Source organism: Lepidochelys kempii, chromosome 14, assembly GCF_965140265.1.
Source record: "Lepidochelys kempii isolate rLepKem1 chromosome 14, rLepKem1.hap2, whole genome shotgun sequence".
NCBI lineage: Eukaryota > Metazoa > Chordata > Testudines > Cheloniidae > Lepidochelys > Lepidochelys kempii.
The window spans coordinates 1383062-1409456 of NC_133269.1; the positions used below are offsets into that span (position 1 = coordinate 1383062).

Here is a 26395-nt window from a genome sequence, read left to right on the forward strand (position 1 = left end):
CTGGGGTCAGCAGGAGGTTCCCTGGCTCCTGCATGCCCCAGTTCGGAGGGGCACTGGGACAGGAAGTGAGCTCACTCCATCTCAAGCAGCTGTGACACAGCAAGATTGACTCAGGCAAGAGGGAGAGCCATTCGCGTGGCCAGCATGAGGCATCCCAGCCCCTGGCGTCTCCTCCCAGCGCTGGCAGGCTTGGCACTGCCAACAGAGGGTTTGCTGGGAAGCACCCACAGGCATTTTGGATTCCTTGAAAGGTGCCACAAAGATCACAGCCACACTCCACCCTAGCAACTCCTCCTCGACCGACCTGCCAGGACAGACCTGTGCGCGGGGCTTCCCTGGGCATGAGCCGGTGTCGTCAGCCACAGGGAAACGCTCGGATCTGGGCCCTGGGCTCAACCATTAGCTGCAAGGGAAGCAGAGGCTGCTAAGCTTAGGGATCCTGGCAGAAGGAGGCGTTGCAGGTGGTTATTTTTCATTGCAAGGTCTGCACATTATTTATATGGCTCTGTTGGTGCACGACAAATCCTGGCAATGGGCTAGACCCTTCTCTAAGGTGTAAATCTGGGGTCATTGGAGTCTGGATTTACACCAGCATAGGCTAGCCTGAAGGGAGTGAAACCTCTACGGATCTCTCTTCACAGCCCATTTTATATTAAGAACAGGAGGATTTGTGGCACCTTAGAGACTCACACATTGATTAGAGCATAAGCTTCCGTGGGCTACAGCTCACTTCATCGGATGCATTCAGTGGAAAATACAGTGGGGAGATTTATATACATAGAGAACATGAAACAATGGGTGTTACCATACACACTGTAACCAGAGTGATCAGGTAAGGTGAGCTATTACCAGCAGGAGAGCAGCAGTCTCGTTGGAGTCTGATTTTGAAGTTTTTTTGTTGAAGAATTGCAACTTTTCGGTCTGTAATCGAGTGACCAAAGAGATTGAAGTGTTCTCCAACTGTTCTTCAACAAAAACACTTCAAAAACAGATTCCAACGAGAGACTGCTGAAGTGGAATTAATTTGCAAACTGGATACAATTAACTTAGGCTTGAATAGAGACTGGGAGTGGATGGGTAAAACTATTTCCCCATGTTTATTCCCCCCGCCCCATTCCTCAGACGTTCTTGTCAACTGCTGGAAATGGCCCACCTTGATTATCACTACAAAAGGTTTCTCTCCCCCAGCCCTGCTCTCCTGCTGGTAATAGCTCAAGTGATCACTCTGGTTACAGTGTGTATGATAACACCCATTGTTTCATGTTCTCTACGTATATAAATCTTCTCACGGTATTTTCCACTGAATGCATCCGATGAAGTGAGCTGTAGCTCACGAAAGCTTATGCTCAAATAAACGTGTTCGTCTCTAAGGTGCCACAAGTCCTCCTTTTCTTTTTGCAGATACAGACTAACACGGCTGCTACTCTGAAACCTGCCATTTTATATTGTTACTGCTCTGGGGTGCCAACCGGCATCATCAGGAAAAGAGCCCAGCTGCAGAGCAGGAACCCAGAGCCTGCCCTGCAGCTGGGACTCCCTTGCCCTAGCCCACCAGCATCTCGATCCCCAGCCAGAACGGGCCATGTGACAGAACAGGGAAACCACCAGCAGCCCTGCCACCGCCCACCATCCCCCCCCACCCCGCTCCAGACCAGCGCCCCCCCCTTCTCCCGCTCCGGGCCAGGCCAGCACCCCCACTCCGGGTGGAGCGATTTCCTGAAGAAGGCAAGTGAGACAATGCCAACGTGCTGCTGGGGGTGGATCTGAAGGAAGGCTCTCTACAGCTCAGTCAGGGAAAGACAGGACCCGGCAGGTGACAGGGAGTTTCCGGGAAAGGGCCAGGATGGGCCAAGGCCCCAGGCAGTGGGGCAGGCTGTCCACAGCAGGCATGCCTGCTGGTACTGGTTTGGGCTGCTCCACTCTTTACATGAAGCAGCTGCCAAGGCTGGGCTTTCCAGCAGTGACACAGGGCTTCAGACACACAACTCCCCTGCGGCTCCCCTGTGCGTCTGAATCCCCTGGGGGCTCCGTTCTCTCCCCAGCCACGTGCCACGCTCTCCCAGCCCTGCTGCAGTGCAGGCAGACCACTCCAGAGCAAGCTGCAGGCCTCCCGTCCCTCAGACGAATGCTGGGGGACGATCAGAGCTGGAGTCCCCACTTGCCCAGCCTCCCCCTTCTGCTCCTCCTGTGGGTTGTTTCCATGTGCTGCTGGCCTCGGGCACTTCCCCAGGGCTTGTGACTAACCAGCCAGAGGCCCCAAGGAATCTGCAAGTGGGGCCGGGGCCACGGGGCGAGTCCTTGCACAAAGCCAGGGGCTGCAGCCTGCCCAGAGGCCATGTTGTTCTCTGTAAAAAGAAAAGGAGTACTTGTGGCACCTTAGAGACTAACAAATTTATCTGAGCATAAGCTTTCGTGAGCTACAGCTCACTTCATTGAATGCAACAAGCACTCCTTTTCTTTTTACGGATACAGACTAACATGGCTGCTACTCTGAAAATCTGTTGTTCTCTGTGTGGGGCTGGCTGGGCTGGAGACTAGCCCAGGAGAGCTCCAGCCTGAACAAGGCAGCAGAATCAGGGCCATAGAGGAAAGGTAAGTGGCCCCAGGGCCATGAGGCAAACCCTGGGCTGGCTTCCCCAGAGGGGAGGGGAACAGCACTCCCTGCACTGGTCTCATACCCTGATGGGCCATGGGCCTGAGGTCTCCACCAGGCAACTCAGGATGAGGGGGATGTGGGGCAGGGAAAGATGCACAGAGAAGCCAAGTGACTTGCCCAAAGTCACCCGCAACCAAGATACGAATTCAAGACCTCCTGGCTCCAGGTCTGGTACCCTTCCCTGCTGCCCCCACTACCCAAAGCTCAAAACCTACTCCCCCCTTCCTAAAGCAGGGCCCAGAAATCAGGCTCTCTGTTCATGCCCATTTGCGTCTCTGCCCAGCCCAGGCAGAGCTGGCTCCCTGGCCTCTGAGCGATCGCGCCCCTCCCAGCGGGCACAGCCCGTGCAGGGAGACACCCAAGCAGCATCACATAGCCCAAGGCCAGAGGGACCACGGTGATCGTCCAGTCCCAGTCTCTTTCTGCAGCCCCATTAGGGCAGCAGCAGCCATGAGCTAAGGAGCAGAAAGTCACATCCTCACATTCCATCTAAATTGCATCACAACCGCGTCACATCAGGCTGTTAAGGAGGCTCCTGTCCTAGCAGCAGCACCACCAGATAAACAGATCGCAGGACGTCGAACGAAAACACTGTTTGATGCATTCTGTCTGGCAAGGCACCGCTTCAACGGTTGTGATTGTGAAATCTCCCCGTCTCTTGTTTTGCCTTTATGGTCCCTACTTCTCTATTGTTCATCTGTAGGGTCTCTGTCCAGCTCTTTAACTGTTTCTGTCTGTTGCATAACTAATTTTGTAAGATTTAAGTCAACTAAGATGGTGGGATCTGATTGGGTAAAGAATTGTTTCATAATGTGCTAGGATTGGTGAAAAATACTGTCTTGTAGGACTTTAGTTTACAGTGATTGGTTACCATACAGCTAAGCAGGACCCAAGTTTTAACTACATAAACTAGGGTCCAAAAGGAAGTTCCTTGGAACCAACTCCAGGACATAGCCCAAGATCAGAGTTGCCAGACCTCAGCACCCTGCCAACCATATTGTGCAGAAGCTAGAGTCCCCGGAAGACCTGATCCTGACTGGCCCCCAGGAAAAGTTTGTCTGCCTCACTGGGAGTGGTGACCATTGTATGCTTTGCGTGTGCAGTCTGTTTTGAGGACTGTTAATAAACAGAGATTAAGAATATGACTGTGTAAGGCTCTGTCACTAGTAAAAGACCCTGCAAACCTGCAGAAGAGTATGCCCTGAGCCCGAGGAACTGGGTATGAGTGGGCTGAGCCCTAGGAACTGGGTAAGGATAGGTGCCTTTTGCCCAGAGCCCTAGGAACTGGGAAAGGGTGGGGGTGCCTAAACTAACCAGGTTGCGCCTTGAGCCCATGGAAAGGCAAAGGTGGGGGGCCCTAGAGTGTGCAGGTAACACCCCTATAACATGGGCCAGAGAATAAACCTTGGAAGTCGGACATCCTGGGCCTGTACTGCAGCCATGCCCTCCACACACCCCTCCCCCCAACCGAGATAGACGGAATCAAGGCAGCCGGGCTGAATGCCCCAAAGCGTTTCTCCTCCATGTGGGAGAGAAGCTAGGACAGGTCAGAGCCAAGGGCACCAGCTGCCTCTTCCTTGGCAGTGTTCACTGGGCCACAGGCCAGGTCTCTGCCCTGCTGGGGGCTGCTCGCTGGGGAGCTCTCTCTCCTCACTCACAGGTGGATTTTACTTCGCAGCCAGACGGGTGGTGCAACCATGGCCAGGATCCCAACTAGGGCAGGTGAGTGCCCACCCCCCTAGCCCAATTCCCGGCAGCATTTCCCGCTTTAGTCACTCCCCCAAGGCCCTGTCACCAATGAACCATCCAGAGGGACCACTGAGGCTGGAGCCTGCATGAGGAGTGGGGACCCTGGGAGGATGAGGGCAGGAAAGTGACACAGGGGCCAGCTGATGTGTGCTGTGAACTACAGCTATAGCACCCAGCCCAGCTCCCGCTGAAAAATTCAGGGAATCCAGCAGCTTGGATTGACGCGGCTTCACTTTGTCTAAAATCTTCCTGTCCCTAAATCAGTTTGCACAGGCCCCCGAACAAACAGCGGGGCCCCGAGGGACTCTGAGGGACAGGCAGGGGTGAGACCTGCAAAGCAGGGAGGCCACCCAGGGCACTGGGCACTCAGGAGCAAGGGGGAATCTGGGGCAGCGCAGGGTGTGCAGTGATGGAAGGGGGCTGGGCTGTCAGCCAAGCGGAGCTGCCAAAGTATTTCAGAATGCCTCCCTCCAGCCAAGCCTGGGTGCTGCGGCATGGCGCTGCCCCTGAGTGCGGCAGGCAGCGGGCTTGGGCTCAGTTTGTTTTATACGTTAAATGCAATAAGGGTATTATTCATAGAAAGAGGAATCCGGATCCCAGCCCTGCCAAGACCTCCCTTTCAGCAGCATCCAAGCCGAATAAAACTGGGATAGAGGAAAGGAAATGCCTGGAAGTAAGGAACCGACAGAAGGTGACCCAGCCCAACATGGCCCACTCCCCAGGCCGGGCCCGGCTCTCTGCTCAGCATTCCCAGCCTGTTGTAGAGTGCCAGGGACCCTTTGGGAACAGTGTCCAGTCAGCAACAGGACTAACAAAGCTCTCGCCTTGCCCAGGGTGTCCCCAGCGAGCTTGAGTAAATCAAAATGGCAACATGCAATGCTAGGTTTTGTCATTAGGGGCTCAGCTGCAGTGAGCCCAACCCACCAGAGCAGACAGCTTCACTTGTGCCTGGTACTCGCCCTCCACAGGCCCAGTGCCCAGGCTGAGCCTGGGGGAGGGGTGTGCAGGGATGCAGGGAACAAAGCTCAGACTTCTCGAGGAGGATCTTCATCCCACCTCTGCTACCTGATTCAGAACCCCAGAGAGCGAGAATGGCCCAGGGAAGTCCCACCCTACCAGACAGACACACTCCTGGCAGCACAGACTGACACACACTCTCCCACCCAGCACCACTTCAAATTAAACAGACAGAAGCCCTGAGGCCACAAACCCTGAGAAGCTCAAGTTCCGTTTGAGACTGGCGCTGGGTCTGGAGAGAGCTACGAGACGTCACTCTTGGGTGCTTTGCTGTTTTAGCTTCATCTACGCAGCCTCCCACACGCCAGCAGGCCAACTCGGCCAGGCCTGGAGGATGACGCAGGGAACCATAAAACATGCAATAAATTTGATAACTGCAAGGTGGTGAAAGAGAAGATAAGACAGGAGGCCCCACTTTAAGCCGTGTGTGTCCGGTCCCACGGGCTTGAGGGAGCAGGGAGTGAGGGCAGGGCACCGACCGCTAGCTAGGTAGCAGGCGGTGATGGCAACAGCTAAAGCACAAATGATTCTCAGCTGAAAGCCAAATGGCCCGAGCGTCAGAGGCAGATGGCACACGAGGGGGACAGCAGGCTCCTGTTCCTGTCTCTCGCCAGAGCCAGCTGGCTGTGATGGAGCAGGCCCAGTCCAGCTCTCATGTGCACAGGTGGGCTCCACGCTTGCTGGGCAGAGATGGGACAGCAGCAGCTCCTGCCCTGGTGAGGGCACCATGGGAGCTTGAGGCTGCTGGGGAGATGTGTTGAATCAGGGCAGTCCCTGAGAGTCCTGCCATGCCCCTCCCAGGCAGCACCACCCTATCCAGTTCCAGGCTCCCCGGCAGGGTGGGGGTTGCAAGTGCCTTGTTCCATCACAAACGCCTCCAGGTCCAGGACTGGGAGTGACTTGCCAAGGACTCCATGGAAATGGCTCTGTTCGGCAGGCTAATCTCTCATGGGTTTTAACTGGGGTGGGAGCAGCCAGGGCTTCTGTTTGCTCACTGTGCTGGGATGGGCCAGCTCCCCAGCAGCTACCAGGGAAGCAGCAAGCCCTTGAACTCAGCTCTCGGCAGGTAACAGCTTCCCAGCTCCACTCTGCTGATTGGATGCGGTGAAAGTGCTACCCGTGGGTGCAGCTACCAGACGCGGGCGCAGGGCTCTGCCTAAGCTTGGACCCAGAAATAGATCCCAATGAACCCAGTAGGGCTGGAAAGTGGGGGGCGGGCGCCTATTCCAGGCACACTTAAACTCATCCTGCACTACCCATCCTCCTACTACTTCCCCCGCAGCCTGCCCCGAGGGGGTTTATACGGCTAAGTGCATATAAACGAGTTCCCGGGCCCGGCCGGCAGGTCACGGCCCAGCCATCACAGCCTCCCACACTCCGTCCGGTGTCTCGGGCACCCTTGCCCGGCAGTTCGGAGCCAGGGGGCAGCAGAGTTCATCGATACCCCCCCGCCTCCCCGAGAATAACAGTCCCAGGTTTACAATGGCTCCATGGAACAGGGCCCATGCTCAGAAGGGGCCCCGGCCTGCTCCACTTGCACTGCGCCCCAAGATCCCGCTGGCTCCCCCCACCCACCACTTGCTCCTCTTGACCTGCCTGCTGCCTCCTCGGCCCCACCCCCCTGCTCCTCTCTGCCCCCTGGCCGGACCCCAGTGCACCTCTGGCTCCGGGCAGTCTCGGCTTCCCACCACTGGTGGGGCCCCACCTGTCTCCCCGGACCCAAGCCGCCTGGGACTGGTGCAGAAGCCTGGCCAGTGTCAGTGGCGGGGGTGGGGGGGGAACAGTGTGGGGAGCTTGGCTGGGCCCCTCCAGGGGAAGTGCGTCTTGGGGGACCCCGGCCGGGGCAGGCCCTGGCCTGGCTGATCGCACCGGGGCCGGGAGGCAGGGCATGGGGGAGAGGGTTTCTCGCGGCGGGGGTGCTGGGCTGTGAAGGGGCAGGGAAGATGTGTGGGTTGGGGCACTAGGGAGTGCGGGTTCTGTGGGGGGGGTGCTGGGCAGGGGGGGTGCAGGGCGCTGTGCATTTGTGGGGGGGCTGGGGGGTCTCTGGCCATAGGGAAGATGTTGGGGGCTGTGTGGCGCGGCGTGGCCCCCCCCCAGCGGAAGGGGCACGCTGGCATCACAGGGCCGGGCGGGCCACTGTGTGTCTGGCAACGGCCGGTCTGTAGCGAGTGCCCCCGGCTGCCCCCTTGCTCCGGGGACCCACCGCCCCGCGCCAGGCTCCGCTGCCTCCACGGGGGCCGCAAAAAGGTGAATCCCGCCCTGCCGCAACCCAGCGCGGCCCCCAGCAGCCCGGGCTCCAGCCCCCGCGGCCGCACGTCGGAGCCCCCCCAGCCCCACCAACCTTCCTGGGCAGCGCCCCTCGGCCGCCGCAGGCAGCCCGGGCCGGGCCCTGGGGCGGGAGGCGGCGCCGCGCGGCCGCGGGCGCCCCTTACCTAGGTCGGCGTTGCAGAAGGCCTGCTGCGGGTGCACCGGGGAGCAGCTGCAGGCGTCGGCCGGGCGCGCCGCCCTCCCCAGCAGCAGCAGCAGCGGCGCCAGCCAGGCCAGCAGGCTGGGCACGGGCGCGCGCATCTTGCGGGTCTCGGAGCGCCCGGGGGGGCCCCCGCACCCAGCCAGGCGCGAGCTGCCCGCCCGCCGCGCCCCTGCCGCCAGGCTCCCGCCCAAGTGCGGCTCCGCCGGGCCTGGAGCGCCGCCTTCCCCGCGGGCAGCAGATGCAGACGCCGCGGCCGCCTCCCTTGCGCCGAGGGTTTGCGGCGCCGCTCGGCGACAGCGGCTTTTAACGCGCTGGGGGCTGGCGGCTGCTCCGCCCCGTGGCACCGGGCCAGGCCGCTGCGCTCCGCCGCTCGCTCTCGCCCCTTCCTTCCGCCGGCCCTGCGGCGTGTGTCCGCGGCCGGCCGGCCCCGGCCCCGGCCCCGGCCCCCTGCGGCAGCGCCGCTCCCCTGGGAGGGGCAGGGCCCCGCCGAGCTGGGGCAAGTTCCGGGCCCCTCTGCCCCGCCCCACCTGGGGAGTCAGCTCTGCTGGGGGCTGGGGGAGGGTCGTCCCCCGCGGAACCGGCCCCTGGGTCAGCCCCGGCCCCTGGCCCTGCCAGCGCCCAGCAATGGCCAGGCCTGGGCCGCAGTCAGCCGGGTGCCCAAGGCGGGGGGAGGGGGCACAGCCAAGCGCCTTTCCCAGCACTGGCCATGAGAGCAAGGCCACAGCTGCAGGGTGCCCCCTCCTGTGGGGCTCCGCTCCACCCCGGGGGGCAGAGCCTTCCAGAGAGCCCCCCGCTGCTGGCAGGAGTAACCTCACCATCGCGGAGACAGGTGCCTCCCCAGCGCACTGGGGGCGTGCCCCGCCCTGGCAGCACAGGGCCATGGCATGCCGTCTTGGCCGGTATTTTAGGAAGAGGATCATGGCCAGGGGGTTCTTTGCTTCCCCAGAAATGTGGGCGCTGGGGGAAGGGGCAGGGTTCCGGCCATCACATTCCCCTGCGCTCAGGAGCCAAGGGCCCACGGCTGCAACATCAGCACCAGCCCAGACACAGCCTCACGTGGAGCTGGCACCTGGCCAGTGCTGAGCGGAGCAGGACATTTCCTCCGAGGGCTGGGATTATGTCTGTGCCCAAGCATTTCCTGGTTTCTCCTGCTGGTCTCTTCCCAGCTCTTGCCCCCCCTTCCCCATCTCTGGTCCCCTGAGCACCACAGCCTGGGACCGAGCACTGCTCACCCCCATCAACGTGCCACTTTCCAGACCCTCGTCCTTTACTGAGCACACAAAGCTCAGATCTTCTCTCTGGGCCCGGCAGCCCTCAGCGCAGCCCCCGCCCCCCGGACACAGCCTGGGCCTGGCTCCCCACAGGCCTCCATTTCAGCACTGGAGGAGGCAGGCTTTGTGATCACACCGACAGCCACATGCAGCGGACACAGCTTTCCTGGTCACTCCACGCTCAGGCTCTTCAGCCGTTCTTGCCTCGGCGTGAGAATGGGGAGGACACACAGCTCTGTGGCTGTACCTGGCAGGGCTGTGGGGACTCAGTGCTGCCCGCTACACCGCGGGGACAGTCTGCTCAGAACTCCAGCTCAACATCACGAACAAGCAGCCACGACCCCGCTCCTTGCCATGGCACTGGGCTCCCATCTCAGCATGCATTGGAGAAAAGGCCACGTTCTCCTGGATGGCAGGAAACAACAAAGATGCAGCCTACATGTGAGCATTGGGCGAACACTTACCTGAGTCTGCCGGCAGTCTGAGACAATCGTTTGGAGGAGGATGAATTGCCCCATTCACCTCAGTGGGGTATTAACTCTGAAACCCAAAGACAATGCATTATATCCCAGCACTCCTGCTGTTTCACTGCCAGGCACACGATTTTCAAGCGTTCTCTGGAGTCCCAATAACTTAAAACACCCAGAGATGTGGGTTTTCAACAAGGAGAAGTCTGTTCTAGCCAGGTGCTCATGCCCGGGTACTAAATATCAGCATGCCTGAGAGCTAGCACAGGGCGGAGCTGGAATCAGTATCACGTTTAGTGAGCTGCACCTTTCCTCTTTCTCCCCGCTTTGCCAGCGCTGTCCCCTGGGCGGTGGGATGCACAGGAAGCCCTCCCCACTGGGTCCCTGTAACGGGATTCATGAGTCACCCCCACCACGCCTCCTCATGGCTCATCTGGGGATTAGCTCACCAGGGTCTCATGGCTGCCCTCCAGCTCTCTCTCTCCCCTCCAGGACTCTCATTCAGTCCTCTAGCCAGGTCTCTGTAGTCCTCCCCTTTCAGGGTCCGTCAGCATCTCTCTGCCATTCCAAGCTGTGCCAGCCCAGGGACCCCATGCTCCGCAGCTGTGGGCTACTCACTCCCAGACCTGGTTGCTACTTCCCTGGGTTCCAGCCTACTTTCCCCCCTCCGTCCTCTGCGTTTTCTGCCTGGCCGAGCTTCCTCCGCCCTGTGGCTACTCCACCCTTGGGCTTCTTACCAGAGCCTGTAATTGCTAACACCCCTCTCTCTGGTCAGGGGGTGACTACAGCCTATTGCCCCCTGCACCTGTCCTTCTGTTCTCAGCTTTTCACAAGCCCTGTCCAGGGGAGCTTCAGCCCTAATTAAGCATTATTGAGCCCTGGCTCCTTCAAGGAGCAGCCTATGTGGTTAATTGGCCCATCTAGCCACCTTAACCCCTTCAGGACCGGTGTGGGGTGAAGGCCCCATCACAGTCCCCCTCAACAGCAGCACTGGCCTCTGATACTGAAGGGGGCAGTGAGCATCACGGAAGGACGGGGCATGGCTCTAGAGAGGGGCCGAGCCCTCAAGACCAGTGGGGCCACATGGGGGAGGACAGTTGGGAACTTGGCTCTGGAATGGCCATGGGGCTGTCTTGGAATGGGGGTGAGGGGGTTTGGAGCACACATAGCAGGGTGGCACCCCGGTCCGCACCAGAGCCTGGGGTGCTGCCTTATTGTCAATCACAGCAATGCTGGAGGCCAAGGCCCTGTGACAGCTGCAGGAGACAGGTGTGGCTAAGGAGCTCAGCAGGGAAACCGAGGTGGTACCTGGGATGTGGGATGGGGTGGGAGTGACAACAGAGGGATTGGCCAACCCAGGTGCTACAGCAGGAGGAAGAGAAGGGCCCCAAGGTGGTGGGGTGGGAGGCATGGGCTAGGCCCACCGAGAGAAAGCTAGGCTGGGGGTGGCCCAGAGAGAGAGAAGCCGAGACAAAGCCAGAGCTGACTTAGTTAAGCCAGCGGCAAGAGAGGAGCCGCTGGGGGCCCCACAGCACTGTTGGAGCTGGGAGCCGGGTGGCTCTGGGGTCCAGAGTGGGCCGGGATAGGGCTCCCCTGCTCTCGGATGGTTTCGGGGGGCAGCAGGCCCCTGCAGGGAATGTTCCGCTGAGGCGCTGGAGGAAGCTCCCCCCAGCCCAGCGGTGAGTCACGGCTGTTTGGGATAAATGGAAACACATGTCCAGCGCCATGCTGGCTCATTGCTCCGCTCTCCAGAGGCATTCAGTAAACACGGGCAGGGGGAGGGGAAGGAGCCTGCCTGCCTGGCTCTGCCCTGGGGAGAGGGCCCCGGCCCCGGCACATCAGCACCTCAGGCTGAGGGGAGTTTCACCCCACACCCCAGCAATGGTCATCTCAGAAAGAGCCACTCCCATCCCAGACCAACCTGCCCCACGTCCCGGCTGAGCACACAGGCCGCATTAGGGCAATTCTGGGTGGCTGGGCCCTGGCTCCTGAAGGTGGAGCAGGAGAGGGGAAGTTGGCTCTGATGGGAAGAAGGGGCACTCCCCAGAGGAGACTGAGTGAGGCAAGTCATGGCTGCCACCAGAGTCCTGGCTCGCAAAAGCCCAGCCCCCTCCTGGCATGCCTGGCCCTGGCTCTCTCTAGATCTGTGCTGTGGTTCAGTGGCTTTGAGCCTGGCCCGAGGCTACAGGTCTGGTCCCCCTGGCTGCCTCTGTCCCCTCTCCCCAAAATAAAGAGGGTGCTGTAGTCCCAGCTGGCACTTCACCCTCCTGGGCCAGGGAAGGGGAGTACCCAACAAACTGGCAGAGCCCAGACCTTTCTCACACTGCCCGGAGACCATCTGCACAGTCCCCTAGGCTGCATACCCACAGGGTCCCAGCTGGTGCCACTCAGCCTGCCAGCAGCTCCTTGACCTCAGGCTTCAAATATCATCCCCTGCTCAGGGCTGCTGGATGGAGAATGGATCCAGCGTTTACACTTACGGCAAGGCATGCCCCCACTGTGCCCATGCCGTGGGCCACTCCCAGCCCTGGCATCTGCCACTCCTGCCCCCGCTGTGCCTGTCCCCGGGCCCTGTTCTTGGCAGGCTGTTCAGAGTACCAAGTGCCGCCTGTCCCAGGGACCAGAGCAGGGAACGCTGACGCGAAGCTGGCATGAGACGCATCTGCTCTTGTGATGCAGAGGGCGGTGGCAGTGTGGCCCCTACCTCACCCAGCAGCATGCGCTAGCCCTGCAGCTCCTTCCTCAGCTGCCAAAGGAAATACGTTTGTGAGCAGAGCATGACAATGACACAGGCAGGAGAAGCACGCTGGGCTCTTAGGGCAACGGCTGCACCCTGGAGCAGGCCAGTGCGTAGAATGCAGCCAGCGGCACAGTGTTGCCACCTTTCCACGCAGGGTGCAGAGGGGTATGGGACCTGGTGGAGAACTCAGGGTACTGCTGGCAGGGGAGTAGGGCGATGGCAAGTCAGCAAGTGCTGCCCCTTTCAAGCGGCCTCCTTGCACTCCCGACTCGGGGTTCAGCGAGCAAGCTGTGAGTCAATGCAGCGGCCTGCCTGAGTCTGCAGAGAGTCTAAGACAATGGCTCGGAGAGGTGGGAACTGCCCCACTCATCTCAGTGGGCACTAATGCAGGTGCCCAGGGTCGCTGAGCTAAATACCAACTATCCCTGTTCAGCACAGCATGGACGGAAGGAGACAGAGGAGCATGATCTGGCTAGAGCGAGGAGCGGGGCAGGTGGCATTTGGGAGATACCATTTATTTCCCCACCCTTCCAAACTAAGGAGCTGAGCCCAGCAGAGCCCACAGGAGCACCCAGACCCTGCTTGAGGAGGGCCCCCGCCTGGGGAGCCCAGCAGTTCCCTCAGAACATGTATGATCATATTTTGAAAGTCTGCTGAATCTATTGCAAGAAGGGTCTGGCAAAGGGCAAAGCATGGCTTCTGGGCAGAGCTGGCAGAGCACCATTACTTCCCCCTGTCCAGTTCAGCCCTGGGGGGCAGGCAACAGAGGGACAGGGTGCTGGGTGGGGAAGGGACGCTGGAGTCTTGGGAGAAAGCACTGGGGCCCAGGGGGTGCTGGTGTTGGGGCACAGGAGTGTGACCAGCCTCATCTGGAGGCCAAGCACCAAGTGTGCAAATGAGGGTGCCCCTTGGGATGGGGGGTGCATCACAAACCCCTTGCTATCTCATGGGGTCTCAGCCTTTGCATGGTCATTACTGAACGAGCTGGCAGAGCTAGGGTTAAATGAGAAGCTAACTCAGAAGGAGATACCCGACCCCCACCCCCAGCTTCTGGACAGGAGCCAGGCACCAATCGTGGGGTCAGGCAGGTGAGGCCGTTAACCCCCATTAGAGGGTTCCTGGTACCTGCTCGGGAGCCACTGAGCCTGTCAGAGCCGGGAGCACAGACAAATGGGCCCCTGGCCAGGCCAGCCCCACAAGCGCCCTCTCTATGCCCTGATACAGGCCACCCAGCGCGTCCCTTTAACTAAGGAACGAGGGGTTCCCAAGGTGCCAGCTAAGGACCAGGCCCAGCAGATTAGTGCAAGGCCGTGCAGTTCCCCAGGTCGCACAAGGCAGCGTGGATGGGCCCCGGGAGAAGGGCACGCCAGCCAGCACACCATGGGCCCAGGCAAGGCCTGCACATGGGCTGGAGATCCCAGGGGAGGATGACTTTAGATACCAGCCCTAGGGAGCATCTCCTGGGAGTTGGGCTCCATCGTGTTCCGTAAGCTCCACGGTGATGCCCAGAAGAGAACCCGAGTGCCCCTGTGGGGAGGGCAGGGGGGCGAGCTCAGTGTTTCCACTCAGGGCAACCCGGGAAGGGGGCCGGTTCTGAAGGAGACCAAGCCTTCTTCACGCAAGATGAAGATCACGTGTGGCGGCAGCTTGTCTGGTCGCAAAGCATCTCCTTAGCACAGGGGTGGCCAACCTATGGCGCGTGAGATGATTTTGAGTGGCACTCACACTTCCCAGGTCCTGGCTGCCGGCCTCAGGGCTCTGCTGCCAGCGTGGGGTCCTACCGCCGGCCCCCTGACACCCAGGGTCCCGTCCGCCGGCCCCACTCAGCCTGCTGCCGGCCCTGGGTCCCAGCCACTGGTCCCAGGGGCTCTGCTGCCAGCCTGGGGTCCCGGCCGCTGGCCCGGGGCTCTTCAGCCTCCCCCAACTGTGATGCACTGGCCCCAGCCTGGGCAGTGAGGGGTGCAGACAGGGGCAAGAGGGGGCGCAGCTCAGCAGCCCACCTTAAAAATTGTTCCAGCACCACTGTACGGGGATATTTTTAAGTCCTGATTTGCTTCTTATATCCCTATCACGCCACGTGGAACAGCATGCTGCATTTGACATTGTGCGTGCCATCTGTCATGATTTTTCCCCATTGTAAGTTGAGGGGTACGTTTGACAAAATGTCAGCTCCTAAGAAAGCAGAGTTCGATGTCTGTTCGTTTCAGCCTTCTTGGATGGACACATTTGGATTTATTCAAAAGAAGGACCGTGCTGTTTGTGCTTTCTGTTGTGAAAGTGTTGTTTGTCACACACCAAGGGTTCAATGGCATTTTCAAACGAAGCACAAGAAAACCTTTCTTGACGAATCAGTCAAGAGTGAATCAATCCAAAAGACAGTAGGAGGATATGAGAAGCAAAGCAGTGTTTTTAAATGCTTAAGTGTAAGTAAAAAATCAAGCCACAGAAGGAAGTTACAAGATTGCACAGTGCATTGCAAAAAATGGAAAGCCGTTTACAGATGGGGAATATATAAAAGAAGTTTTTCTCAGCAGTTCAGAGGTTTTGTTCAATGATTTGCCAAATAAAGATACGATCGTATCTAAAATAAAAGAACTGCCTGTCTCTGCCAGAACAATTGAGAGACGCGAAAGTGAAATGGCAGAAAACATTAACAAAAAGCAGACGACTGCATTAAAAGACACAGCAGTGTTTGGAGTTGCAGTTGATGAGACTGTGGATTTAAACGACGTTCCATGTTTGGCAGTTATTGCAAGATATTGTGCTTCCAATGAAATTCAAGAGGAACTTTGTTGCCTAAAACCCTTGCATGACACAACAAAGGGGTTTCAGAGTAACAGCCGTGTTAGTCTGTATTCGCAAAAAGTTTCCACGATATGCATCTGAAGGCAGTTTCCACGATATGCATCTGAAGAAGTGAGCTGTAGCTCACGAAAGCTTATGCTCTAATAAATTGGTTAGTCTCTAAGGTGCCACAAGTCCTCCTTTTCTTCTTACAACAAAGGGGGAAGATATAGTGGAAAGTTTTGTAAACCATTTTGAAGAACGAGGAGTTGACATCAGAAAAATATTTTGTGTGACAACAAATGGTGCTCCTGCCATGATCGGAAAACAGAAGGGATTTGTAAAGTTACTTGAAGATCAAATTTGGCCGCCCAACAGTCAAATTTAATTGTATCCTCCATCAAGAAAACCTGTGTGCTAAAATTTCTAATTCCGAGCTTAATAATGTGATAAATACAGTGGTGTGAATTATGGATTTCCTTGTTGCTTGATCTGCTTTGACTCACAGACAGTTTCAAGCACTGCCGGAAGCGATGGACAGTGCTTATAATGCCATTCCACTTCACAGCACCATTTGGTGGGAAAGTCGCAGCAAGGTTTTGGTGCGCTTTGTAAACTGGTTTGATGCAATCAAGGCCTTTTTATCGGAAAAAGGACAAAACTACCCCAGACTGGATGATGACAAATGGCTGTGTAAGCTCATGTTTCTAACTGACATCACCGCTCACCTAAACAAACTCAACCTCCGGCTCCAGGGTGCAGGGCAAACGGTTCTGGGGGGGCCGCGAAGGTGCCCGGGTTATTGGGGGGGTGACCCCTTTTGGGGTTCCCAAGATGCCTGGAATGAATCACTGTCCCGCGCTCACAGCGGGAGGGAGCCCTGTCTGTGCCCACCAGGGGACGCTCTCCCCAGCCTCCGGCTGCTGGCAGCACGGGTGCTCCGCTCCGGGCTCCGCGAGCTCGCTCTTTCCCTCTGCAGGCTACCCAGTGACACCCCCCACCTTGTTACTCTCGAGGCCCCGTCCCCGAGCCATGGGAGCAGAGCACCCCAGGTCACTGGTTATGACTTGGCTTACCTCAGTACACTCTCCTTAGTACCCGGCATGCAGCCGGGTCTGTAGTAAAACCAAAGTGAAGCTGAGTTAACAGACCACTGGCAGGGTTTGGAACCACGAGGTTACAGGTAAAAGGAACACACAGGACGCAGTCTACAGCCGGCCCTTGTTAACCGGCTCCTGTCCTGTCCATACGGTGTTCCTCCCCCACAGGGCAGTCCTGGCAGCGCTTGTCCAGGCCAGACAGCTGGGCCCCACCTTTCATCAGACCCTACCGCCGGCAGAGTGTCTCCTTCGTAATGAACACCCACGTGGGTGCTTTCTTCATCCCGTATAGACCTGCAGCCCTTTGTCTTTTGCCCTGGCGGTCCCCTCTTCAGAGAACGTTGGGGGGTCTTTTGTCTTTGTAAATCCTCAGCCTGCACCTGGTCCAGGCAGTACCCCCAGCACTGGCTCCAGAGGTGTCCGGTGCTCTCAGTGATCGAGCTACCCAGCGGCCCACCTCACCCCAAGGGTTTTGAAAGCCAACGTCCTACGTCACAGAACTCTAGTTATCTTCTGTACAAACCTCTCAGCCTCACCACGCCCATCGGCTAGTGCTTCGCATCAGGCAGAGGCCACACGTGCCCCCCATCGGGGCAATAGTGAGACGATGGTTGGACACAGGGGTAACATACCTGCCAGAGTATGTCTGGGCAAGTCTGTGGTATAGAAACATGAGTCACGGGACCAGACTGCAGGAGGTCAGCTGTCTCCAGCTGGCAGCAGATGGCACAATCAGGGTGCCTCCAGGGACAGCTAGCTGCCGTGCCGGGAGACGCTAGCATGCACCCAGGGAAACTTGAAGGGCTCCAACCCTAAGAAATAGCCAGTGAGCGGACCAGAATCTTAGCAGGGGCAGCTCCCACTAGACTTCCCTGCGGCTGAAGGTACAAAGCGCACTGCAAAGGGTGTGAGGTGGCCAGCCAGCCAGCAGGGAAAGGCCTTGATCAGCTGGGCTAGCACAAAGTCACCTGCCTGCTCTCAGATCAGTGGAGCACGTGGGGTCAGCAGTGGCCTCCGCTCGGGGGTGTAATTGGGGCCTTTGCTTTAAAGCAGGGCCCCAATCCCCTGCGCTGACCGCTGGACTTGGAGGCAGTTTGCAGCTGGATGGACCTTCCCAGGTGGGGCCTGTCCTTACAGAGGCTCCTGAACTGGCCCCTCAGAACCAACCAGCCCCACATGTATGGCAAGTCCAGACTGCCGACCCCCACAGCTCTGGGGAGGAAGGGCCCCGCATCTAGGGACTTGCAATGCCAGCACCCTGCAGTACAGCGCTGGCTTGTGTCAAACACCTGTCACAAAGCCAAGAGCCCTTTGACCCCAGCCGTGGTGCTGAGACCTGCTGAGATCAGGTCCAGCCTCAGCCTGAGCAGCCCCTGGAGAGACCTGATCTGATGCAGCAGCTGCTGGAGGGAGGACATGGGCTGTCAGTGACCAGCAGGATGAGCCCAGGCCTTAGCCCAGCCACTCATTAGCCCAGCCTGGCCGAGCTGGGCTGCCCTGAGCTATGCGACTACAGAGGAGCGCTGCTGCGCGACGAGGGCTGCTCGTGCCCCGAGAGTCACCTGTCTGGGATGGGGGAGGCTTCGGCACCTGAGGCTGAAATAAGCCTCTACTGGGAGCACGTTCAGCCTGCCTAAAACAGGCTAATGCCCAGCGCCAGGCCCGGGTGCTGCAAGAACTGGGGTGCGGGGGGGCTGCCACACCCCTTGGCTCGAAGTAGTAATAACCCAAATACACGGATTCCCCCTTCAGCACCCCCACTATAAACCCTGTGCCAGGGGGCCAGTCAGGAACATAGGGTGCCCTGCAGCGAGCCAAGGCAGCCCAGATCCCTGCACCCCAGGTCCTCAGCGGGGCCTTTGCAGCTATGGTCGGCAAGGCTCCCTCTGCCTCCCCAAAACTCCCTCGCTTGATCCCTTAGCACCACGCTGGCCATTGCAACACGGCGCCAGCTGGGGGCCTGAAGGTGCCAATACTGCAGGCCAGGCTCCACAGTGGCACCATCCCAGCTGGGCAGTGAGTGCTCTGCCTGCCATGCGCTGTGCCCAGAAGAAGGGATGGGAAACTCACCAAGCCCCTGAACCAAGCCCAGGCTGCAACCCAGGCTGGGTGGGGCCCAGGCTCCCCACTGCTCCTGCCCCTGGCGCAAGGCAGATCTGTGTCTAGGCACAGAGTGTGTCCTAGCAAGGGCCTGGACCTGGCTGCGGCAGCTGGTTTCCCAAGCTGGCTAGTCCTGGCCACTTGACTTCTGCTCTGCAGGCCCCACAATCCCCTATGTCTGTCTGGGCGCTGGCCCAGGCCCGGCCCCGAGCTGGCGTTCCCTTCCCCTGCCAGCTGTTAGTCATTACTGAGAGTACTCGGTTGTTTATGAGCATCTCTTTGTTTTCTCCTCCTGCAAGTTGGACTCTTAAAGGGGCACGTTTTCCCTCTCCCCATCACATGGGGCCAGGTGCTGCCTAGACTTACAGGCCGTGTCATGCAGCAGAGGACACAGACATAGGGCGGAGAAGGGATTGTCAGAGATCACCCGGCAGGCTTGTGGCAGTGGGAATGGAACCCAGGAGTCCTGCCCTAATTCCTGGACCAGGCTGCCCCCTCCCTCGCATTATATCCTGTATGCTGACTCTGAGCTGCCCTGAGCAGTGACCCCCTAGATAAATGGGTGAGGTCTCGCTGAGCCAGAGGATCCCAGACCAGGGAACCACCCACAGCAAGATGCAGCCAGGGGCCAGCTGAATTTCTGCAGAGATGCAGCCCCGGGCCTTGGCACAGCTGGGACTGAGCTATTCGACCAGGTCACCTGTTCCCCCCCATCAGCAGGACTCAGGGATGTGGGGGCGCTTTTACATCACTAGGGCACCATGCTGTGTTGCCATGACAGTCAGCATGCCAGGCATGTCTGTACCTGCGTGGGTCTGAGCCCGCTGGAACTGGAGGCCAGTCACATGAATGCCCTTGGACGGGCTGGGCTGATGGGAGCAGCTGTGGTGCAAGCCCCCAGCTGGGAGTTTCTTCCACACACTTGCAAGTTGGTTCCGGCACTAAGCAAGACAGGGCTGCACTGGGGGTCTGTCCGAGGGGTCCGAGGCCTTTGGTCCCCTGGCCCAGCCCCTCCAGCTGCCACTGGACCATCAAGCCCCCAAGGGAAGGCCTGGAAAGCAGTAGGGAGCATCCCAGGGACCCAAACCCACAGCCACACAGTTCAGGCCAGCTCTCCCACACACAAACACCCCAGAGCTCGTCCCCTCCAGAAGGGGGCAGCAGACAGACACCCCCTGGCTCAGCCCCCCCAGCTAACCCCCTCCCTCCCCCATACACACAGGGCAGCAGTGGGGTTAGGGGAAGCACCTTGTAATGGGGGGGTGCAGAGGGGGGATCACCTAGCGCTCTCCAGTCCCTGTGGTCTCCGCCGGGCAGCGTTCACACTCTGGGCGCCTGGTGCCAGGATGAGCTGCGGCTGGCCCCACGTGTCGCCAGCCTGCTCCCTGGGGGCTGCGTGCATGGGCCAGGGCTGCTCCGGTCCCTGGGGGAAGCAGGGGGGAACACCGCTGGTTGTTTTGAGCGTGCTGTAGCTGCCCCCCGCCAGGGGGTGTAAACTGGCCCGGTGATGGGAGGGTCACAGGTAGCCAGGGGTGGGGGGAGATTTGGCCTGAGCCTCCCAGTCCCGCCCTGCAGAACCCAGCCGTACCCAGGACATGGGTGCTGGCAGGAAGGGAGCGGGGGCCTCTGGCCTAGTCCCTGGGCAAGGCAGGCCAGGGGCTCCCTCCCCTTCAGGCTGTGTTGGGGGCGCGGGCACAGTGGGGGGCTGCCCAGAGTAAGTCATTTACTGCAAAGCCTCCGAGAGTCCTCCCACCGCATTTAGCACTCACTCTCCAAGGCAGCTGCTGCCCTGAGCCAGCGCATGGGAGAGCAGCAGGGTGCAGGCATGGGGGTGCAGCTCCGGCTTCCCAGCCAGCCCGGCTGCCGCAGGGACCTCACGTGCTGCCCTTGTGACTGGACTTCAAACCACAGTCCTAGTCCTGGCGCAGGGTGGCTCCTGCTGCCCACAGCTGGTACGGCAGGGAGCCCCAGGCACTGGCCTCTGGCCCCCGTTGGTCCCCCCAGCCCTGACTGACTCTGGCCCGGCGGCCTGTGGGCTGGAGCCAGGCTCTGCAGCCAGCGTGGATCCCGCCTGCTGGAAGCCTGTGCAGAGCTGCAGCCTCTCATTTCACAACTTCCCTGGCGGGCTCCATCCCTCCCCGGCCGGAAAGGCAGGCGGAGGGGGATGCCAAACTGTGCCACAGCTGCGGGACTATCCCCCCGCCCCCCAACTCTGCCACTACCAGTATGCTGGGCTGGTGCCACTGGGCTCCCCTGTGGCTCTGGGAGCAGATATGGCCATGTCCCATCTCCAATCCCAGCCCCGAGAACAGGCCAGGGTGCTGCAGCGGGCTGCCAGGGGACACCCCTTCCTTGCACAGCCCCTGCGAGGACCCGAACCAGGCTAGCCCCACAGGCAGATAGGGGGGTGCTAACTCTGCACAGTGGGGCACTGCCATGGCCGGGGGGCTGAACGTGACCCCAGCACCAGCCCCCAGCTGGATCAAACAGGGAGGGCAGCGGGCAGCACGTTGCTCTGGGGCCTGCTCAGAGAACCAGGCAAAGAAGAGGCCACACCTTGAAAACTAACCAAAGGAAACACTTCCAGAGCCAATGCATAACCTGGGGAACCCCCTGCCACTGGAGAGCTTGCACCTTCCTCTGGAGCGGCTGCTTCTAGCTGCTCTCAGACACTGGCCGACATGGAGCCCTAAGTGACCCCTTCAGATGGCAGGGCCCCCCCTTGGCCCAACCCAGCCGGGCTCTCTGAAACTGCAAGCTGGCATGCACTCTCTGCGCGTGCCGTTATCGCTGGGTTGGCACCAGAGGAGCAGGAGAATCCAGAGCTGCAGGAGCTGTGCTCAGCGGGAGGCGAATTCAATTCCAGGGCACCAGCTGGGGCATCCAGGGATCAGAACGAGTGAGACTGATCAGATCCGTAGCACCTGGCGTCGCCTGGCGCCCTGCTGGAGCAAGGCTCCCGAGCTGCTCCGTGTGCGTGGGCACCGGCTGAAGAGTGATGGGGGTATTGGAGAGTCCCATGAGCTGCCTGGGAGGGTTGAGTCGCCCTGCTACTGGATGGGGTGAACTGAAGCTCAAACTGCTGCTCTGGGCAGGCTCATGGGGACTTGGATCTTCCCTGCCAGGACTCGTGGGGCCTCCTGTACCAGCCTTTCAGAGCCTGCACGTTGGAGAGCCATGTCTGGAGTGGAGAGCAGGGCCCTGCGGAGCCAGGCTGAGTCTGGTCTTTGGTGGAGAGGGCATGGTTGGATGGGGCCTGCTGGCCTGGGGACGGACGAGAGGGAAGAGCTGCCACCCTGCTCCTGCTGTGAGCGCCGCCCTCCTGGGGTACGTACGCTGTGAGATATGGGAGACAGCTGGGTTCACTCCCCTCATGCCCAGCCCGCACAGAACCGTACACAAGCCCTCACTTGGGGCTGTCTGTACGACTGGGGGCCTAAAATTAAACCAAGACCTCTAGTGAACAGAGATTAGATCTGCCACATTCACTTGCTTTTCATCCTCCCCTGGCACCTTCCACAGCAGAGACGAGCACGGACATGAGCCAGCCACCACGTCTCACATACACTTCACCACCCCCTAGTGAACCCCTCCACTACACGAGAGCTTTTCTCTCGAGCGAGCTCAGGCCACGTGTACTCGCCTGGACACGCCGGCCTGACCCAGGACTCCGTTGTGGCTCCCCAAGGCAGAGCCCTGGGCTTCTCTACACAGGAACTGAACCAACAAGCAATGAATTAAACTCCAGCATGAGGGATGGCTGGTGATTCCACCCCAGAGCCTCGCACAGCAGTTCACACCATTCACCATCCTGAGGAGGCTAAAACTGGTTCCCTGGGAGACCTCTCCAATGAGCTGGTGGATGCTGATTAGCATGCACATGGTGTGAGCCTCCAGCTGACCAGTTCCTACCATCGCTGGAATATGCACAAACCCAGAGCCAGCAGCCCTGGTCCCTGCAGACAAAGTGCACAGAGGAATCCCAGGGAGCGCGAAGCAGCAGCTCCAAGCCCCAGGCTGGAGAGGGCCGGGTGCCCCAAGTCTTGGTACCTACAGAGCCTCCTTTTGTCTGGTTCCACGGGGTCTCTGGGAGAGCGCTGACTGAGGGGCCTGTTCCGGTGGCGGCTTGGTTCTCGGGTTGTCATTGCTTGGACAGCACAGAGCCACCAGGCCATTACATGCCTCCACAAGCCTAAGAGGCCGCCCTGAGCCAGGTCTGCTGCCTTACAGGGCAGGACGCCTGTGAGGGACGGGTATCTCGCCGGACCTTCCAGCCAGTGTTTAGGCCGCCCAGGGGTCTCTTCCAGTCCCTCCTGCTTGGCTGGGTCACCGTGGAAGTCAGGGCTTGCAGGGGAGCCGTAGGCGTTCGGAGCAATGACCGTACCGGCGGCGGGTGTCGACACTCACAACACTGCTGCAGCAGCGCCTCAGTTCGACAGAGGGGTTCTCCCGCCGCCGGAGTAAATCCACCGCCCGAGATGAGGCGGCTTCTGTCAACCTAGCACTGTCTGCACCGGGGGGGCTCAGCAGAACTGTGTCCTGTGGTACGGGGGGGGGGGGGGGGTTCACGCCCCCGCCCTGAGCGTGTAGCACTGCCGTGGGCCGTTGAGTGCAGAGCGGCCCGGCGAGGGTGCGGGGCCCAGCTGAGAGGGCAGGACCGGCTCAACTGGGAAGCAGATCGCTGCAGTCAACCTGACCTTGAACCGTTTGATAGTTTCATTCATTCAGAGGTGCTTCAGCTGAATAGGTCCAGCTTCTTTTACATCGCCCGCAAGGGGCCAAGGGGTCACTCCCACAGGTCAGGAAACCACTGAAGCAGCTTCCTCCACGTGGGGTTTCCTTACCAGGGTCCAGAGCCGTTCCAAGACAGCTCCATGCTGCCGCCCAGGGGAGAGCCCACCATGCTCCAGAGAGCATGTAGCAACCAGCCGCCCTGCACCGCCCTGGCCGGCAGCCCTGGGCATGGGCAGCAGGGACTCGATCAGCTCTGCCCCAGGGCTCGACCCTGGCATGCCCCACAGCCAGGCCCTCTCAGAGGCCCAGGCCACTTCTGGCTTTTGAGGCCCCTAGCCATAATAATAGTAAAAAACGAGAACACATGAAAACAAAACCATTACATCTTTTACCAAATCCCATCTCTTATTTGCTTAAATTTGCAGCTCTACACTGAGTGTGTGTCATGTTTTGGTCCGATAGGGATGCGCACAAAAACAAGTTGCGAAACTTATCAAATGCCAAAAAATTAACAAGTGTCTAAATTTGAGGCCTCCTTTGAGCTTGAGGCCCTGGCCCAATGGCCCTCCTGGCCCCCCCGATTGGGCCTGCCCACAGCAGACACCCGTAGCACGGCTTTCCAGCTGCAGGAAATCCCACCCCAGCTGCCACATTTATGAAAGAAGTGATGAGGAGCAAATGTAAGGAGTGTGAGACAGGGCCGAGGCCCCAGAGCCTTCTGTGCACTTGTGCAGGACACAGACGGCTCACAGGTCCTCCCACAGTCGAGGGGCCAGCCAAGCACCATGGGGCAAGCGTGAGCTGGACATGGGGCGAAGGCCTGAGGCCACAGCCCGAGCACAGGGCTCCTCTGCCCCTTGTGAGCACCCAGCCTGCTTTGTTCTGTTTGCTGCCAGCCGTTACTGGTCACCATAGGCCCCGTGGTGCTGGGTGCAGTCCCGCGAACTCTGCAGGTGCTCTGGGGTGGTGGTTGGGGGGACAGAGATAATGGGCTCCCGGCTGGCTGGCAGCATTTGGGCGTGCTCGCTCAGGCGCACTCGCTGGCCCTGTTGCCCAGAGCCCTGGAACGAAGGGTGTTAGACAAGAGGCTGTTAAGAGGAGGGGTCTTGTGAACGTGGGCATTAGCAATCCATAGCCCCGTAGGGGAGCACGAGCCAGGGGAGGGGAGCAGCACCAGCAAGTGGAGGACAAGCACCCCACGTCAGTGCACGGTGCCATATGCCTTCCCCGCCAAGCAGAGAGAGGGGGCCAGCTGAGCCCTCAGTGGAGCATGCTGGGGCTGGGCAGCCCCCGCTCCCACCTGAGAGGAGGCTCTGGGCATCCACCTGCTTTGCAGAGGGCCAGGGCTGTATGGATGGACAGTGCAGGCACGCGAGACATGCCGAAGGGAGAGCCACTGGCCCAGCTTCTGGTGACTCCGTGAAGCAGCCGTGCAGCCAGCTCTCTCCTGGAGACCTCAAAGCGGTTCCCAAAGAGGGGGGGGGGGAGGCTGGGGAAACTGAGGCACGGAGTGAGTCAGCAGTACAGCTGACTTTCTGCTCCCATTGCCTTGTGCACCCAGCCCGAGCTGGAAAGGAGCCACGATCCTCAGCACCGCTCCAAGGCTGGCAGGAGCACAAACCCTCAGCACAGAGGTCCCCGGCCCCACTGTCCTCAGCAAGAGTTAACACAGCAAATCCCTCTTGCTCTTGCTCTAGGAGGCCGGGGCCCCGCCAGCTCTCCAGCTGACCACAAGGCCTCCCTGGACGCCTAAGGGAAAAATCACCCCCCAAACCAGAGCGCTTCAGGCCTGCAACAGGGGCCCTGCAGCCAGCAGATGGATGCTGCCACCTACTGACGCAAGTTGGTTTCCCAGCAGAGCAGGACGTCGGCCCCAGAGACCCCCGGGAACCCGCTCTGGGTTCAGCGCCAACACCCCCCTGGGGCCTCAGGGCAGGGACTCAACCATGTGTCCTGCTCCAAGCTTGCTAGGAATGGGGCCTCAGGAGAGCAAGAGGGCCAGGCCATGAGGAAAGGCAGGCCCACCAGACCCTGCAGCGAAGAGATCGGCGAACCCTTCCCCACAGAGAGGAGACTAGCTGCAGGACCTAGAGGACTAGTCAACAGACATAGCACGGGCCACATCTGGACCACCTGACGCTTCTGAACAGACGGCAAAATCTGTTTATTTCCTTGTTATTGTTCGAGCTAGTGTGGTGTGGAAAGCGTTTCTCTCAAGTCTGGACCTTGACAAAAAATAATTGACTACCCCCGACCTAGAGCCTCTGCAGCCCCCACCAGGGAACAGAGCCAAGGCCTGAGTCAGGTCAGCCCGGCCTGCCACAGGAAAGGGGAGCTGGTCTCTGCCAGAGGAACTGGCCAGGCACTCCCCCAACCCCAGTCAGGGCCTGAGCACCCCCGGGCACGGGGCAAGGCAAGGGCCGGGACAGCGGAGCTCTCCTGCCCTCAGGACGGCGCACCCCCAGCTGCTGCTCTGTACCGGGCAGCCAAGGGCTCTGCTAGGTCTCCTGACCGAGGCCACCCTGCCCCAGGCCCTGGGACGCTCACATGGGCGTGGGATGCTCTCCTGCTGCCAGTGAAGGCCCTGCATGTGCTGGTCTGAAAGAGACACATAGGGTGGGTTCCCCTTTCCCTGCACTGTACCACTGAGGTGTGTGAAGGGGGCTCACCAGGCCCTGGCCCACGGGCAGGACATCGGGGCTCCAGCCAGGGGAAGGCTGCCTACAGAACGGACCTGCTGCCTGGATGAAGGAACCCTGCTGGAGACGTGCCAGCGAGCCCATTTCAGCAACACTGCCAGCATTGATTCATAAAGTGACATATGCCTAGCTCCTGCAGAGCCAGGGCCTCACCAGGAGGGCGGAGGACTCAGGGGGAGGCCAATCCCATTCTGCCAGGCTTTGCTCACCTGTGCACATGCCTGGCCCTGCAGCCACTTCCAGGGGGCAGGCCGCGCTGCACTGGTGGCTGGAAAGCTGTGTGCCTCTGGGGGTGGGACTGTCCCGTTCCGCTGCCCTCCTACCCAGCGCTGGAGGATGCCCTGCCCACACAGAGCTGGAGGCTGACACACCCACCCCAGAACCGTCTGGTTTATCGAACAGATGCAGTAGCCAAGCAGCACAGCCAGGTCACAGGGGAGGGGCCGGAAAGTCACTAACCAGTTGCAAATGCTGCATCCATCAGCCGGCAGGGCAGGGGCCTAGGCCTGGGCCAGAGCTTGTGTGGATGGATTCCTGCCCGACTTGGCCTGTTCTCTGTGTGTACAGCACAGTCGGGCAGGCCTTGGTGAGGGACCCTCTGCTACAGG

The 26395-nt window shown here is 59.8% G+C and overlaps 1 protein-coding gene across 1 annotated transcript in view; it reads right to left on the reverse strand.

The window, feature by feature from the left end:
• Positions 1 to 8204, reverse strand: part of TIMP2 (TIMP metallopeptidase inhibitor 2) — a 31066-nt gene extending 22862 nt beyond the window's left edge. The window contains exon 1 of the mRNA XM_073310150.1: positions 7855 to 8204. Within this exon, the coding sequence (XP_073166251.1) occupies positions 7855 to 7990 (136 nt within the window). The 5' untranslated portion in view covers positions 7991 to 8204. The remainder of the gene's footprint in view (positions 1 to 7854) is intronic.
• Positions 8205 to 26395: the final 18191 nt, after the last annotated feature.